General features: G+C 31.4%; 1 protein-coding gene and 1 pseudogene across 1 annotated transcript; one reads left to right on the forward strand and one right to left on the reverse strand.

The window, feature by feature from the left end:
* The first annotated feature begins 3,727 nt into the window (after positions 1-3,727).
* LOC113872264 lies at positions 3,728-12,597 on the forward strand (annotated as a pseudogene).
* Positions 12,598-13,871: 1,274 nt separating this feature from the next.
* LOC113871501 (putative protein phosphatase 2C-like protein 44) lies at positions 13,872-16,798 on the reverse strand. The gene is made up of 5 exons (XM_027508594.1): positions 16,766-16,798; positions 16,242-16,517; positions 14,558-14,819; positions 14,131-14,240; positions 13,872-14,009 (listed from the first exon to the last, which is right to left on the reverse strand). Exons 1-5 carry the CDS (start codon positions 16,796-16,798, stop codon positions 13,872-13,874), a joined length of 819 nt encoding a protein of 272 aa, XP_027364395.1.
* Positions 16,799-17,187: the final 389 nt, after the last annotated feature.

Genomic DNA, 17,187 nt, shown 5'->3' on the forward strand with positions numbered 1-17,187 from the left:
TGCTTTTTTTCTTTCACTTTTTTCTTCTGAAAAATGGATAGCCTTCATATGTGTTGGTGCAAGAGAATTCAGTGTGTACTGTGAGTGAGTCAATGTGTACCCGCAAGAAAGAGATAAAGAAATGTAGTGAGTGAAGGGCTTTTGAGCTTAAACTATAAAAAAATAACTTTTTTAAAAATAGATTATTGTGAAAATATATTATTGAAATAGACAAAAGTAATAATACTTGATGTGTAAAAAGCTTTATAAAAATGTCTCAAGTTAGGTGAATGACACGTTATTTTTGTAGTTGTCAAGCAGCCGAAAGTGCATCGTATATAACATGTCAAACACGTGTCAATTGTAGAACTATTACACATTTCAGAAGAGCTTTTTGGGTTCCATGTTCCATGCGTGTCAACTGTAAAAGAATGACAAATGAGCTTTTTGAGCTACATGTTTCACTCGTGTCTTACATAGTGAGAAATACCTTAGAAGGCGCCACACACAATCCTTTTGGCCAAAAATGAAATAAATGGGTTGTTATCTCTTAGATTATAGCATTTAGAATTTTCCTTGTGGTGGCTAAGTGCCTTTTTTTTTTCCCCTACAATTTGGTGTTCTAGTGAAAGTTTTATGGTGGTCCTCATGCAAATTAGGAAGCGAAGGTTAGTATAGTGTTAAAATTATTTTGTTGTTCATAGTTGTTATATTACACAATTATTAAATGATAATATTTGTAAATTTTTTTAAAAATTAAATTAATAGATATATTGAGTGAATAAATAATGATATTTAATAGGTTTAGTAAATAAATAATTGTAGTTATCATTTCAAAAATTTCAAAAAATTGAAATGAAATTAAAATTTTTGTCAAATATAGTAAAAGAAATTAAAATTAGAATCAAAATTTTAGTTAAAATAAAAAGTTTGTGCATGTTAAAATTATTAAATTTAAATATTCAATAAAAATATAAATTTATTTTATACATGTTTTTCACTTAAAAAATGTTTGTTGTTACATATGATTAAAATATGTGTATATTGTTGAATAAAATTATTAATTAATAAATATGTTAACTAAATAAAGAAATGTATTAAAATATTTCTATTGAATGTAGTAAAAAAATTTAAGAAATAAATTTAAAATAGAACAACTATAATATTGGAAAAGAAAAATATTTGAATAATATTAGTTATTATTTATATTTGTGTTAATTATTGTTTCGATATTTGAATATTGGTTATTATATAATATTAAAATAGAAATATTATAAAAAAAATATTTGTATTTTTTGTAAAAGAGATTTGTGTAAATTATTTTTTGTGTAATTGTATATTAGTTATTATAGAATAGAACATTTGTATATTAATATACTTGTATATTAGTTATTTGAAATATTTTTATAAACTAATGAATTAAAATGGAAAAACAAAAAAGTTAGAGAATCAAACTGAAAAAAAAAAAAGAAAAAAGTTAAGAGTTATGTCTACTAATTTAGCCTATAGGAATCTTTTAACATAACATGCAATTTAATAAAAAAAAGTAGTTACAAATTTAACATCAACACCTCTTGCTTACATTCAAAACTCACGATAAAATTTTACTACTTATACTTTTAATCGAATAAAATTACAAACTCTCTTTCATAAACAAAATTGTATGTAAACTCGCACAAGCCACATATACACTCCGAAGATTAAAATGATTATGATAAAAAAATTCATATTTAATCACCATATTATGATAGGTTTTTTTTTTCTTTAAATTTTTTAATTAACATGAGAGTTCAAAATAATGCTCAGTTAGTGAGAAAATAGTTCAAAAGACATAATGTTCATAACATTATACACATGCAAGTGAATTATTATATTCCTCTATCTGTTTCTTCATATACCGGAAGGGAGATTATTCAAAGTAATTTTAATAATAATGTTATTCTACTTAATAATTTTTTATAAACATTAGATTGATACAATCTTAATTTTAAATAATTTAATATTAATGTTAATTATACATACTAAATTTTAGATATCAAACAATTACAAACATGTAATTTAAAATTTAATATTTACTTAAATTTATAATATACATTAAAATAAAATTATTCCAGTACGTGTCAATTAATTTTTAATTTATATGAATTTTTGTAAACTTAATCTATTCAATATATTAATAATTTTTAAATATTTTTATTTTTAATTATTTATTCAATGACCACTAATTAACATTTGTCTAATTGTATTTCTTAATCTATGTACTATCTTAATAAAATAGAAGGAATAATTTGTTAAATTATAACATCATAGTTACAAACCTAATAAAGGTGAACAGATTTTAATGTCTTTGGCAAGTGATCAAGTCTATAATTTTTATCCTGCAGTGTTAACGCATTAATAGATGTAGCTAAATATTTATTAATTACAGTACTAATGTATTAATTTTAAAAAATTAATTACAGAATTTTAAGTTTATCCCTGTTTAAAGTTAAACTCTTTATTATATGAGCAATTTTTTCCTTTTTAATTTTACAAAATTTTTTAATTACTCAATAAAAAATGTTGAATATATTTTATATTTTCAAGACAATAAATAATATGCGTACTTTTTCTTTGTAAGAGTATGATTATTAAAAACAAATGCATCGCAACATAACAAAACTTTTATTATATTAATTGTTAAAAATCTTAAGAAATTAACGATAAATATGAGAAGAAATAATATATATCTTTAAAATTTTAAAAAAAATATTATAGTACAGATTTTTTTTTAAAATATTTTATAAAGAAAACCGAAGTGAGTTAATGGAAAAGTTTAGGAACTAAACAGTAAAACAAGATCTTACACGATAAAGTGTAACATAGACCTTGGACAACTATCCACCATAATTTGCTCTAACTAAATTAGCTCACTATAAATGTATTAGACCAATAAATTATAAACATCCCATTAATTATATTAGTTAATTATTAATTAACGATATGTTAGTAAGTTTTATGTCTACTACTAAGTTTAATTTGTAAACACTAGTAACATGTTTGATACTTAATTCTAGTAAAACAATTATAAGCTAAATTTTTATGTTTTGAAAATAAGATCAATCCACCTATAAAAGTTGTGAAGATCTTTTGTTGCTTAGACACGCAGTTGTGATTTTAATGAATATATATATATATATATATATATATATATATATATATTTTGGAATTTATAAAGTGAAAATATAGAAATAAATTAATAAATAATGTAATAAAAAATATAAAAAGTAAAATATTATACAAGTATATATATAAAAAAAAGTCTCACATATGACAGACTAAACCCAGAACATTTTAACACGTATCAAAATGGCAGGGAGTGTCGCTGCTATTATTATAAATTTTATTGAATTTATTACATAAATAATAATTTCACACAAAAGTTTAATATAAATAAATGTAAAGTCAATTTTTCATGAAACTGAAGCTCACTAAACAGCCCGTCAATTCAATCGCAACCGTACACTGCAATGGAAAAAGGTGAGAAAAATTTTTTGAGGGCAATAAAGTAATTTCATAGAAGTAACGTCGTTATCAGAAGACAAGTATGTGTCTGATTGCGTCACTTGGTTGCCGTTTGTCAAAGTTGAACGAAATCCCGGTTATGCCCTCCAAGATTTTCCATAATTCCTAAAAATTCAACCTTCGATATTTGGGGTGTGTGAAGAAGCTGAACGAAGGTTGATGGTCCCTGCTAGGAGTTGGTATCCAAAGAAGAACCACATTGGATCCTGTCTCACCCTCACTTCACTGTTTCTCTTTGGAAGCCATTGTAGCCCTTTTCTTTCTTCCTTCTAAGTTTTCTTAGCTACTGTTCTTTTTCCTTTTTCAGCTCAAAAACCTGTTTTTCAAGCAAAGCTTGTCTTTTTGAGTCACCAAACTTTAAACCCATTTTAGGACTTTGCTTTTTTCTTTTTTGGGTATGTTAGTTTAGGATCACTTTAGAGACTCATGTGTGATCCCTGAGAAAACCCAGTTGTTGGTTTAGTCTCTTTGGCTGGTTGTCACAATGAACTCTTCAGCAAGGTTGGATTCAGCTGTGTTTCAGCTCACACCAACTAGAACCAGGTAATAGTAATGCACTAATGACCAATTAATAAATGGGTGTTAGCATCTTCTTGGATTTCTTTCCTTAGTTCCATTTCTCACCCCATATATATATATATATATATATATATATATATAAGCACGTGGGATATATGATATTCCTATTGAGGTGAATTAAAACGGAAATGGCTACCTTTTTAGAAGTAATAATAATAATGATTTAAAGGACTATAGCTCATTTAATTGCAAGTGGTTCAGTTCAGTTTTACTCTGAAGTGTGTTGATATGATTGGAGCCAACATGATTTTTAGTTTTTGCTACTGGAGTGTTGTCTTCTAGTTATTTTTCAATGTTGTCAACGATTTCATCAGTTTAAATTCGGTGGTCAATTTTTTATGTGACAAAAATTGAAGTGCTTTGTGCTGTTGCTCAAAAGCTTCAGTACCTGAACTCAAGTGTAAGAAATGGGGAAGTTACTGAGAGAGTGTACTTTGCTTGCAGTAGTGGTTTTTAAGTCACTAATTGGTCTATGAGAGAGGTCACTCATTAGTCATATAACAATGATATATTGCATGTTTCGATTTGAAGTTGATAGCCGATAATGTGCGTCCAGAGTGAAGCAACATTCTTTGTTGTGTCAGTAAAGACGTGTTTAAATACACGTTATATGTAATATTTACTGCCTGATTTTTTGCTTTGATTTTCAACTCTTCTCTGTAAATCAGGTTTGACTTGGTTATAACTGTGAATGGAAAGACGGAGAAGATTGCCTCGGGTTTGCTTAACCCGTTTCTATCCCACTTGAAAGCTGCTCAAAATCAAATTGCTAAGGGAGGATATTCAATTGTTCTTGTGCCTGAGCATGGCAGCTATGCCTCATGGTTTACCAAGGGAACGGTTGAAAGGTGTGGTCTCTTATCGTAATTTATTTTTGTGTTAATAATTCCTATCAGTATATCTTGGAATTTGAATTGACACTGATCTGATCTTTCATTAAGTATGCTTATTGTTCGAGGTTATCATTTCTTCCAGTACTCAACATGGTTCTAGAATGCCATTTTCGAGGTCCTGTTTTCAATGTAAAATCTGCTCCAAAATTCCTTTTATTTTTCTTCTGCTCTTACTCTTTTCAAAGCAGAGGGAAGTACTGGGGAAATGGCAGTGAACCATGCCTTTGAAAGATAAACACAGATTTATGACCTGTAACACTAAGGTTGGAAACTTAAGGGCCTGTTTGATTTCAAAAGAATGGTTTCTGCTTTCATTTCCTGTTATCACTTTTAATTACAAAACTGTCACCATATTTTTATTCTCTTTCTTGTTTTCAAATATTTGTACAAGAAACATTGAAAACAGAAAACAATTATTTTCAGTGTATCCTGTACAAATCTTTTAAAGCAAGAAACAAAATGAAAACAAAGTGGTAATTTTGTAATTAAAAATGAAAATAGAAAACATTTTCTGAAACCAAATAGCCTCAAAGTTTGTTCTCTTACAAATGTTTCTAGGTGGCATTGAATTTCATATAAATTAGCATGGTGAACTAATTTTCTCTGCTTTGTAGGTTTGTTCGCTTTGTGAGCACTCCTGAGATATTGGAACGTGTGCATAACATAGAATCCGAAATCTTACAAATTGAAGATGCAATTGCAATTCAGGGAAATCATACTATTGGGATTAGCATTGTAAGTAAATGTCTGACAAATTTTATAGTCACCACAGCCAGCAATTAAAGGTCTGTTTAAATTAACTTATATATCTGCACTCTGCAGGTAGAAGAAAACCAAATAAAACAAATGGAAAGCACTGAAGGTAATTTGAAAGAAAAAGTACATCTTTTGCAAGTTATTATTGTATAGAACTATTATGAACTAACTTGTGTTCAACAAATATGACTATATTTAAAGTTTTGTTGGAATTTATAATTATTTTCAACTAAGAAAATTTGCTGCTTTGCTCAGGCAGGAAGACTCGGCAGGATAATAATGAAGAGAAAGCTATTGTACTTTACAAGGTTAGAAGGTCTTGATTACCCTAGCCCTATGTTGATTTATTATTTTTCTTATCAGTCTGTGGATATGTGCGAGTCTGATGCACAGTCACCTGAAGCAAATGGAAGTACCAAATCAGAAGGAAATTCAAAGTAAATTCTATATCTCTTTAACTCCTTTTCTTCTTTGCTATGATCATCCTTTGTAGAATGGTAGGAAAATTTAGTTGATGGTTGTGTAAGATTAATATAAAATGCATCAAGTATCCATGCTTGACCTGGATATCTTTCAACAAACTCTTGTTCATATGCTTAGAGTGAATAAAGCAAAGATGTCACCAACATGGCCAACTGTCATCAGAGTTACTTTAGGAACCAATTGTAACTCAGATAGAACTTATTTTTAGTTTGGATTTTGGACATATGTTTGTTCCATCAACCATCTCATGGAATATAGTATAACTCCTAAAAGTAGAGCAGAAAAAAAATTGTTAATACTCTTATATATAAGCTTGACTATCACTTGATATTTACCCATCAAGGATAATTGGTTACCCATACCAATCCACCACTGTGTTAAACTCTGCATGTTTAAGTCAATGCACTTATTATTATTATTTAGGGATATTTGACAGGTGTGGGAGTGTAGAGGGTTTATTCAAGGAATATTTCATAACTTAAAAACTTTTGGGCCAGATGTTTGTACATTTTTCTATGTTTTAAATTAAGGCTAGGTTGGGTTGAGTCATTTTTCCTAATTGTATTAGGGCTTAGTAACATATGTGAACACCCATATTGTGCGCGGGAACAATTCTTAACGAATACTACAATTGTCAAGTCTAGTAGCTCCTCTCCCCCCCCCCCCCTCTGCCCGTGGGTTGAGTTTAGCATCTGGAAATTTTCAAGTCTTGTTTTCTATCTTAACGAATACTACAATTGTCAATATTTTCTCTAGCAAACAATTGGATAAATTTCTCTCTTTTCTTGCCACGACCTTCCACCCCAACTTCTGTTGAGGTTCTCTACAATCCAACATAAGGACTCCTTGAATTTAATCTAAAATTAATACTACACTTAACATATGATGTATGAAGTGAATCAACTGAAATTTTGCAACAAAAATTAGTTAAGCAAACACACAGACCGAATTGTGTTCTGTACATATATGTTAAAGCAGGATTTATTTTAGTGTTAAATTCATTGAGCCTTTGTTCATTGTGTAAAACATGTTGTTAACATATATGTTGTATTCACTCCTTTATGTATTGCTTTAGAGTTCAGCTTTTGAAAGTCCTGGAGACACGCAAATCAGCGCTGCAGAAAGAGCAAGGAATGGCATTTGCACGTGCTGTTGCTGCTGGTTTTGATGTTGACTACATACCATCGTTGATGTCATTTGCTGAATGTTTTGAAGCATCACGCTTGATGTAAGAATAATTTTCTATCTTAACTATTTTAGGTTAGTGAGATGTTGGATCCTTCACCAATTGCTGTTAACATACGTATGATTTCTTGATGACCTTGCTGATTCGAATTGCCACATTTCAGGGATGCGTGTAAAAATTTTATTTGTCTATGGAAAAGAAAGCATGAAAGTGGCCAATGGCTTGAAATTGAAGCTGCTGAAGTGACACCCAATAGTGCGGACTTCTCTGCAATGAATGCATCAGGCATTATACTTTCCAATATGTTCACTACATCCCATACTGAATTGGACTCAGACAGTAACGGGAATACTAATTCAGGTACCTGAAAACTCCAGCACATTTTGAACTTGTATATCCATGCATTGATTGTGATTCAGTGGATACATTTACATTAACATTGACATTGAGGTCATTGAAAGAATTATTATTAGGTTTTTCTTGAGTAGACTAAGGGAAGATAATAGGTGGAAGAAGATTCATTGGGGGGATGTATGAGAGCAAGGGTTGTTTGGAAGCCATACACTCTTATAATGGAAGGAAGAATTGAATGCCGTGAACAATAGCTGTGAATTTTTGTTGAAGGGTTTGTCAATTTGATAGGATCGATGGCTAACGAAAGGAAGAATTAAACTGGGGTTTTGTTAAACAAAATTTTAAATTCTACTTGCCGAGAACAATAAATCTGAACAAGTTAGTAAATTTGTTATGTCTGTTTTTTATTTCCCTAAAAAATGTCTTGACATTATTGTCTACACATTTGCAGATGTGTTTTTAATGGACAGACTACCAACTGCAGGCCCCCAAGATAATATTCAAGGTCAATTTCCACTTAATGGGTTCTCTTGGCCTGTGAATTCTACCCCAGGCACTTTGCCTATGTTTAAGCCATATCCAGTGCCAGGCATTCCCTACTATCAGAATTATCCAGGAAACAGTCCATATATGCAGCCAGTTTGTTCACCAATGGAGGACCCTGGACCAAATGCTATGGGACATAGAAGGCCTTCCATGGATAGTAGACTGAATACTGAATCTGAAACTTGGGATATAGAGAGGGAAGGTTCACAAACTGAAGAACGACGAAAGAAGGGTAGCCGACCAGGCAGACAGAAGTCTGGCATGGTGGTCATTCGGAACATCAATTACATAACAAAGACAGAACGTTCTTCTGGAAGTGGATCATGTTCAGATTCTGCTTCTGAAACTGATGAAGAGAAAGATGCTCAGGAATCTATTAAGACCTCTAAGAGAAAAGGAACCAGTAGGGAATCTCTTAAAAGGTCAAATTCATCTGATAAGGAAGTAACAGTCTGTGGAAAAGATGCTGATGGAGGACAGTGGCTAGCATTCCAAAATTGTTTACTGAGAGGTGTAGATGAAGATAGACACGCCATTGATCAAGAGCAGTTTGATCTGGAAAAGGTTGATCGTGTGAGAGGAAAAAAACATGCTGCAGTCAATGATCCTATAGATTTTACTGGGCGGAATATGCATGGAATTCAAGGAGGTGGAGCTGTAGATATGCATAGCATTAGCAAGGGATTGATCCACATGCATAGGTCATCCAATGAGGATTTCTTGAACACTAGAAGGTCAGGACAGTCTGGAAATGGTGGTAGGTCTTTGGATGATGTACAATCTTTAGAAATAGATGGAAGGAGAAGGATTAGTTATAGGAGGGATGCTGGTGATGATTTCGTCACTCTTAAACAAAGTCAGTCCGGTAATTTACATCCTTCCTCAGATGTGTCAGCTGTTGATGGACAAGGTTATTCAGGCAATAAATTGGAAAGGAAGTTGTTTCATGACATGAACAATGACTCCTATATAGTTGAACATAGGTCAGTCAGGGTCAATGATGCTGGAAATCTTGAGAGAAATGCTATCGATATGGACTCAGAGTTCCCTAAGTTGCATAGGCATAGGAAGGAAGAAAAGGTTTCCAAATATCAACCAGATGAATTGAACTTGATACCTGAACGAGGAGCAGAAAAGGGGTCAATGAGTTATGACCCTGCATTGGAGTATGAAATGCAGGCCCAGACTAGAGGCAGTGCTTCAAAAGATACAAAGAACACAAGAGTATCGGTCCACACAAAACCAGGATCCAAGATGTTGGATAAAGAGCAGAAATCAAAACCTTCTGCAAATAGTTCTGATAAAAAGAAGACTGTTGGACCATTAAGGAGAGGAAAGACAAATAAACTGAGTCCACTGGATGAAGCACGAGCACGCGCTGAAAGACTACGAAACTACAAAGCTGATCTCCAGAAAATGAAGAAAGAGAAGGTAATCTTTTGTATTGCCCTGGCTACTAACCGTGCCCCACCCCCCAAGTCAAATGATTAACATAAAACTGAAGTAAACTTAACATTTTTTCTGGTATGTTTACATATAGATTAATTAGAGTTTATTGATTTCAAGGTCATTGATCTGCTTCTCATGTCTATTTATTTCTTTTCTTTTATTTATAATAACTAGGAAGAGGAAGAGATAAAACGCCTTGACTCTTTAAAGATGGAGAGACAAAAGAGAATTGCTGCCAGGAGTAGCTCAATTACTTCCAAGTCACCCATGCCATCACAGCTAACCAAGAAACAGATTCCAACAAAACTTTCACCAGGTTCTCATAAAGGATCAAAATTTAGTGATTCAGAGCCTGGGTCATCCTCGCCCTACCAAAGATTCCCCATCAGAGCTGCTTCTGTTGGGTCCAATGATTCTTCAAAAGCCTCAAAAAACTGGCAGATTGAATCCTGGAAGGCACTCAGTTACAAACAAATTAAGCCGAGCAGCACCTTCTTTACCCAAATCCAAGCAAGAGAAGGGTGGTGGTACAATAGATAAGGCATCAATGGCACGGATTAGAAGATTATCAGAACCTAAAATGAGTACCATTCATCAGACTTCCACGGTTAAACCGCGGGGTGTTAGGACAATTTCAATGACTAAAGCAGCTGATGAAAATAAGAGCAGAAAGATTTCTGCTATTGTAAATCACGATATAAGCAAGACTGCAACCCTCCCTGAACTCAAAATTAGAACATCTAAAGTAAGCGATATTGTCCAAAACAAATCATCAGTTAAAGAGAGCACACAGAAGCTGAATGGTAACAAGTCTTCTCTGAATTCAGAAGGTACCATGGAGAAGAAAAATGAAATTGGAATTTTACCTGTTGATGATGAAGATGACAACCCTATAATTGAGAAGTCTGTTGTGATTCTTGAGTGTGAAAAACCTTGTGCCCCTGATATTACTGATGGCAAGTCAAAAGACAAAACAAGGATATCAAAGAGACAGTGTGACAATGATAAAGCGATGGAGAAAACTGAGACCAAGATGAGATATATTGCAGTTGGTGCACCCGTTTCAGTAGATATAAAAACAAGGGAGAACAAATCATATGTGCAATCCGTATCCTCCAAGGTGTGTCTTCATAACTTCAAGTAGATCCATTAACAGTTAACTGTCTTGATATTTTATACTCTTGTGTATGTTTGATATATTATGCATAAAATAAATTTCTGTGAAGTGTGAACATAATCATGAATTATTATGAATGTTCTGTCGGTCTGATAGGCATATGATTTTTTAAATAAATTAACGATAAATATGCTGAATATTGGAATCAACTTGGCCTTTCATATGTGAGGCTTGAAACTGCTGCTAATGTGTTACCTATAATTTTTGCATGGCAAAGCAATAGGATTACTTCCAATTCTACTCCTTACTGTACGTTGGGAAATTGCATTATAACATGAGCGCTGGTACACTTTGTTAAAATTTTGCTTTTCTGCCAATTTTTACTCGTAGTATTCAGATATTGGGGTGGTGTAAGAGAAGTCTATGTTTAGAGGAAATTTTAATAAATTTACTGATATTTGATTTTTAATTTTAGGAAAGATACGATATTTTAGAGCTTCAACTGTATGGGCAAGAAATGTTGATTTGATTTATTGTTATTGACATGCCCATGTTGTTTATCTGAATTCTCCTTGCATGGGATAAATTCTTATACATTGGTTAATTTTGAGTATATTTTCTTCCAAACTCAGGTTAAAATAAATAATACAGAGAAAGAACCTTCAAAATCATCTGGCGTTCAGATTACTGAGGAGACTTATCATGCTCCATATGCTCGAGTTTCTTCTTTGGAAGATGGTTGTACACGAAACTCTGAGTATGGTAAAGCTCCTCCTGCAATCTACGAGAGTGCATCAAATCGTATGGAAACTTTTAGAGCACGCGTGTCTGACACCAGAAACTCAACGCTTGAGAAGATTCCTGAAGTAATTGAGAAGCCTCAGGTAAAGGAATCATCAAAAGGGTTGAGACGGTTGTTGAAGTTTGGAAGAAAGAACCATAACTCACCTACTGCCGGACACAACATGGAATCAGATAATGCCGGTGTTGATGGTTCTGAAGCAAATGAGATTGGAACTGATGGTTCCTCCAATGAAGGTAATATGAACATAAATAACTATTGCTGGAAAAACTCAATCATTGAGTAATAAGTGGATGATTTGGTGAAAATCCAAGGTGCATTTGTTTTTTTTTTTTTTTTTTTCATTTTCAGTAGATATATTTTCATATATATTTAGCATTGTTTTGATTTTGTTTCATATTTTCAAGAATTATAGCTTTTGCTTTAGATGATTTTTCATATATTCATCCTTGTTCGTTCTAAACGGTATACAATTTTATTTGTGACATGACTGATATACTCAAACTGACCATATTTGGATTTGCTGTGTTATCATAGTTCATACCCTGAAGAATTTGATCTCTCGAGATGAAACTCCTACAAATAGCACAACTCCTCAAAAATGTAAGCACTTGCTCAATTTCTTGAGTGCATGTTTGGAATCACTGATTTCAGGAAAAATAATAGCTAATTTTTGGGAAGTTCTCATAGAAATTTGGAAAAAATAACGATTATTTCTTCAAAATAAACTAAACTAAACATGCACTGACTCTTGCTTTATCTAATCATCTTGGTGGCTATTAATGTTTTGAATATGAACATTATAATATGTTCTTATGCAGCCTCTCGCTCTTTCTCCTTGTTATCACCATTCCGAAGCAGCAAAGAGAAAAAGATAATGATGGCTTGAGGGTGTAATTTGAGGCTGAAGCGGTGACCATTTACTTGATTCTTTTCTTTCTTTTTTTTATTTTTGAGGCCTCAATGGTCCTGTGTTACTATTTAGCTGAAAATATCATAGTATTAGTAAATAATATGTTGCTGTTGGAATCTACTTCTTGGGTCATGCACTTAAGAGAGATAAAAATGGCAATTTTTTTATGGTCAATAAAAAATTCAAATTCTTTACTCCAATAACAGAAGCAACTAGGAAAGTTCAAGATCTAATCTAGCCCTGAAATTTGGTTCTGTCCATAGTTTAATTGGTATTAGAATAAGGCCAGTTAATTTAATGTTGTATTATATTTGAAGGCATAATTCTGTTGAAATTTTAAAATGAAGTATATATTGTTTATTATATCTTATTTTTAAATTTGAATAATGATAATTTTTATGTTAATATAATTTCTTTGAAAATCTTACTGTATAGAATCTCTTATCTTTAATCTTTAAATTTTATAATTTATGTATAATGTCGAGATACGTTCGCCATAAATTTTATTGTCAGTTTTGACTCGTCATTAATTCAGTCATGAGTGAAACATAATTTTTTTTATTTATAATTAATTTAGTCATGACTCATGGCTCACAATTTCTTTCCTTTTCTTGTCTATTTACTTACGAGAGTAACGTATAAATTAAGAAATGTAATTAATATTTTTATTTATAATAGCATTTTATTTTCTCAAAAATAGGTATCTAAATAAAAAATAATAATAATAAGGTATGTAATCATTTTTAAAAAAAATCATTTTAGTTAATTTCTTTAACTATCTTTTACTATTATTTTATACTAAAAAAACTATAATAAATGTCATTTTAAAAGGTTAGATATTTGCCAAAAATATTAAAAATTTTAAGAACTAAAACACTTGACACGTTGAATTTTCATGACTAATTTAAGAGTTTACTTTCAATCTAACAGTTGTAGATAGTGCTTAGGAACACAACATGGTGTATGAACAAGCGTTCTGAACATGAATGCAAATCACGTCTAAGAATTCCAAAGAAAGAGGAATAATATTGCCATCAACACATTCTAGGCCTACTAGCGCGGTTTCTTTTTCTCTCTATTGGTAATGAAAGTGTGCAAACACATAGATTAGATAATCTAGTTGTGGATTGAACTCTTCAAAAGCCTTATACCAATCTTGAAGAGTAACATAAGTTAGTTGGCTACAACTGCTGTAAGGAGCATTCAACAAAACTTTTTAAGGATACACCCTTATGGTGATTAGTGAGGAATCAATCAAAGCGAATTACTAAGCATGAAATGTTGCTTTTGCTCATCCTAATCAGAGCTTCTTTTGCCAGGCACTCAGCTGCTTCTTGTGGATCTTCTATGTGCCTTATAAGATTCACAGCCTCTTGGTTCTTCATCACCTGCAAATACATATATTGAGATTCATCAGCTACTATTTCCTTTTCCCTATAACCATTCTAAAAAATATTATCTGAAATCAAATCAAATATCTCTGAAGTTACATATTAATTGGGGCCTTACCTCCCATATGCCATTGCTTGCTAAGATCAAAAATTCAGTATCAGAGTCGATCCTATCAGCTCCCACCACAAGTTCTGAGAATTTAGAATGCTTTGTACTAGTTGTACTCCCTGATTCACATGCTATCATGCGTACTTTTGTGCACATGAATAGCATCCATCATGAGATTTGTTAACTAAAACTTATGTCCACTTAGTAACACATTCTTTAAAATTGGTCGTTTTTCAAAAAAAGTTGAAGTAATCATTAAACAACAACAACTAAGTTTTATGGTCGGTTACGTCGACCATACATGCTATTGAGCTATGTGATAAAGTAATCATTAAAAAGTCATCAATTTATAAGAAGGGACTGTGTTAGCCTCCCATGGTTATGAATGAAAAAAGTAACAAAATTCTGAAATTCCCAAATAGAAAGTATTTGATACCTGAAAAGAGTCTGCGATACCAATGTCTCTTTGCTGATTGATTGTGTCTTCCATTTGTCTGATAAGCAACACCATCTCTGCACAAGACAGTTCTGTAATCTCCCATGTTGGCTATCACAAGTTTTTCTCCATTTATGACCATCACAGATGTTGAACCTATTCTGCATGTTTCCTCTTCTGATCTATGTGCCTCTCTGATCTTTGTTCTTACACCTAGGTAAGCTTTCTTGAGTGTTTCTTTGGTTTTCCTCCTCATATGACACTAACATGTAATTGGAACATAAGAGACACAGAAAGAGGCTAAAAATGTATTTCAAATAGAGAAGTTATGGTGTACAACATCTTAATCTTTACCTTTGTTTCCCAATATATGTCAATGCTAGCTTTGTAAATTCAAGAAAAAATCAAAACGTGCCATGGTTCAACTTTAATATATGCATCTAGCTGTAAGTTTACATGTTTTCCCCTCTGCCATGTCATTTTCCCTATTTTTCTTTTACGCAAAAATTTTACATTCTTATTTTTTTATTCAAATATTTGAAGTTATATAATATGTTTGAGATAGAATTTTTCTTTCAAGTTTCGAAGTTTGAAGTTGAATGATTTATATAAGACATGAAGATAAGATTTTTAAAGATCATAAACTTTTAAAATTTTCTAATTTAATTAAACAATAATCTATTAATTAATAAATTTTAAGCGAAAGAGTTAAATATGGTTTAATTAGCTTTATTCATGATAATTTTCTAAAGAAAATAAGAATTTAATATTTAAAAAAAGAAATCAATGTAAAGATTTTATTATAGCAATTAAAAATTTAAATAATTAAATTCAAATATATAGGCATTTGAAGCCAAAATTAAACATTAATTACAACATAAGAATAAAAAGATTGAATTAAACTTTAAAATTATTATATATACATATAGGATCTAAATTTGGGTTTTTTTATATGGAAAAAATGACAAAATTACCAAAATAGTGTTTTAGAAAAAAATTACGAAAATATATAAACTTTTAAAAAATTGTATTTGATAAAAATACATCAGTGACATTTTTTAATTTTTAATTTGTTTAAAACAATTGGTAAGTTTTGACTTTTTATAATTTTAATATTTTTTTAAAAAGTCATTATTGACAATTTTTAAAAAATAAATTTTTATTGTTTTATCATTACCTACGCCAAATTTTAGAATTTTTTTGTGTGTTTTTAAATTCCATATATAAAAAATCAGACCTCTAAATTTTATAATTTTCTTTATACATATATGGATGAAAGAAAATTATAAATTTTGGGATCGCCATGGCCCATCTATAACAAGCATAGCTCCGCCCCTGAATGAATCAGTGCATTGTGTTTACTCCCCAAAGAAGCACCCCGTTCCCACAACTATATTATTGTTGTGCTCTTGGCTTCCACTATTTCAAATATTGGCTTCCATCACTTAGGATTTATCAGTTGTCACAAGAATTTAACAGAAAAACAACACTAGTTAAGAATTAAAGAGAAATTTCTTATTTAAAAACATAAAAATATATCTATTTCCTTATTTTTCAATACATTTTAACCTAAATTTCAAGTTTATTGCTGATTAGCCAAACCCAGAACAAAATAGTATAATAACAAATCATAAGCATTATTGTCTGGTTCAGGAGAAAAAATTACATAACATTGGTTGATTACCTCTTTTAGCTTCTTGCCAAAGAAATGGGATTGCATATACTTGGTGACCCCATCTCCAATTAGAGCATCAAAGATTCCAAAATACCACAACTCTGTGTGGTCCATTTGCTCTCTCTGTATGACAACTGAATCAAAGTCCGAGTCATCAGAACCACCTTTAATCACATGTTGCTCCACCACATGATGTCCGTGTGTTATTGGAATCATCCATGAAGGCTTGTTTGCACTCCATTGATTTCTCTTTCTGCCAAAGAAAAAGCGTTTCAACCGGAATGCCTGTCCAACTCAATAGAGAGATTAGCTATTGATGTCAATTACTAATCATTGATACGAAACAAGCATTTAGCAATATCACAGACAAGAAAATCTCAAAAGGGTCAAGACCATTTTTTTCCTAGTAACATTTTCTTTACACCCTTGCATTAGGCCTCTGAGTCACAACTCATGTATCAATTAACATGTTTCTCATGAATTTCAAAGAATTTTAACGCAACATTGGAATAGGGAAAAGGATATTGACTTACCTTAAACTTGATATGAAAATCTCTTATTCCCATGTTCTTTTGTTTTCCTAACGATTTGATCAGACCCTTTGAGCAGATGATGATGATAATAAGAAAGAGTAGAAAATGTTGAATATTTTGAGATAGAAAATAGATGGGTTTTTATTGTTTTTGGGTTTGAGGGTACATTGAATAGAGGTGTTGAGTGAGGTAGAAGTAGCTGCTGAATTGAAAAAATTAATTGGTTTTAATTATCCGTTAGGAGGAGCTTTTGAATAAGAAGTAACCGCGATGCTCTACCACTCTACTCTTTCAAGTTTTTAACTAACCAAAAAATATGGACTTGAATAGCAAGATTCAAGAATTAAACTCCTCGAATCTACAACTGCAAGTATTCCCTTTCTTTCAAAACATTTCATTTAAAACAAAATAGCTTTGAAAAA

Source organism: Abrus precatorius, unplaced genomic scaffold (genome assembly GCF_003935025.1).
Source record: "Abrus precatorius isolate BTA unplaced genomic scaffold, Abrus_2018 Scaffold7, whole genome shotgun sequence".
Lineage (NCBI taxonomy): Eukaryota > Viridiplantae > Streptophyta > Magnoliopsida > Fabales > Fabaceae > Abrus > Abrus precatorius.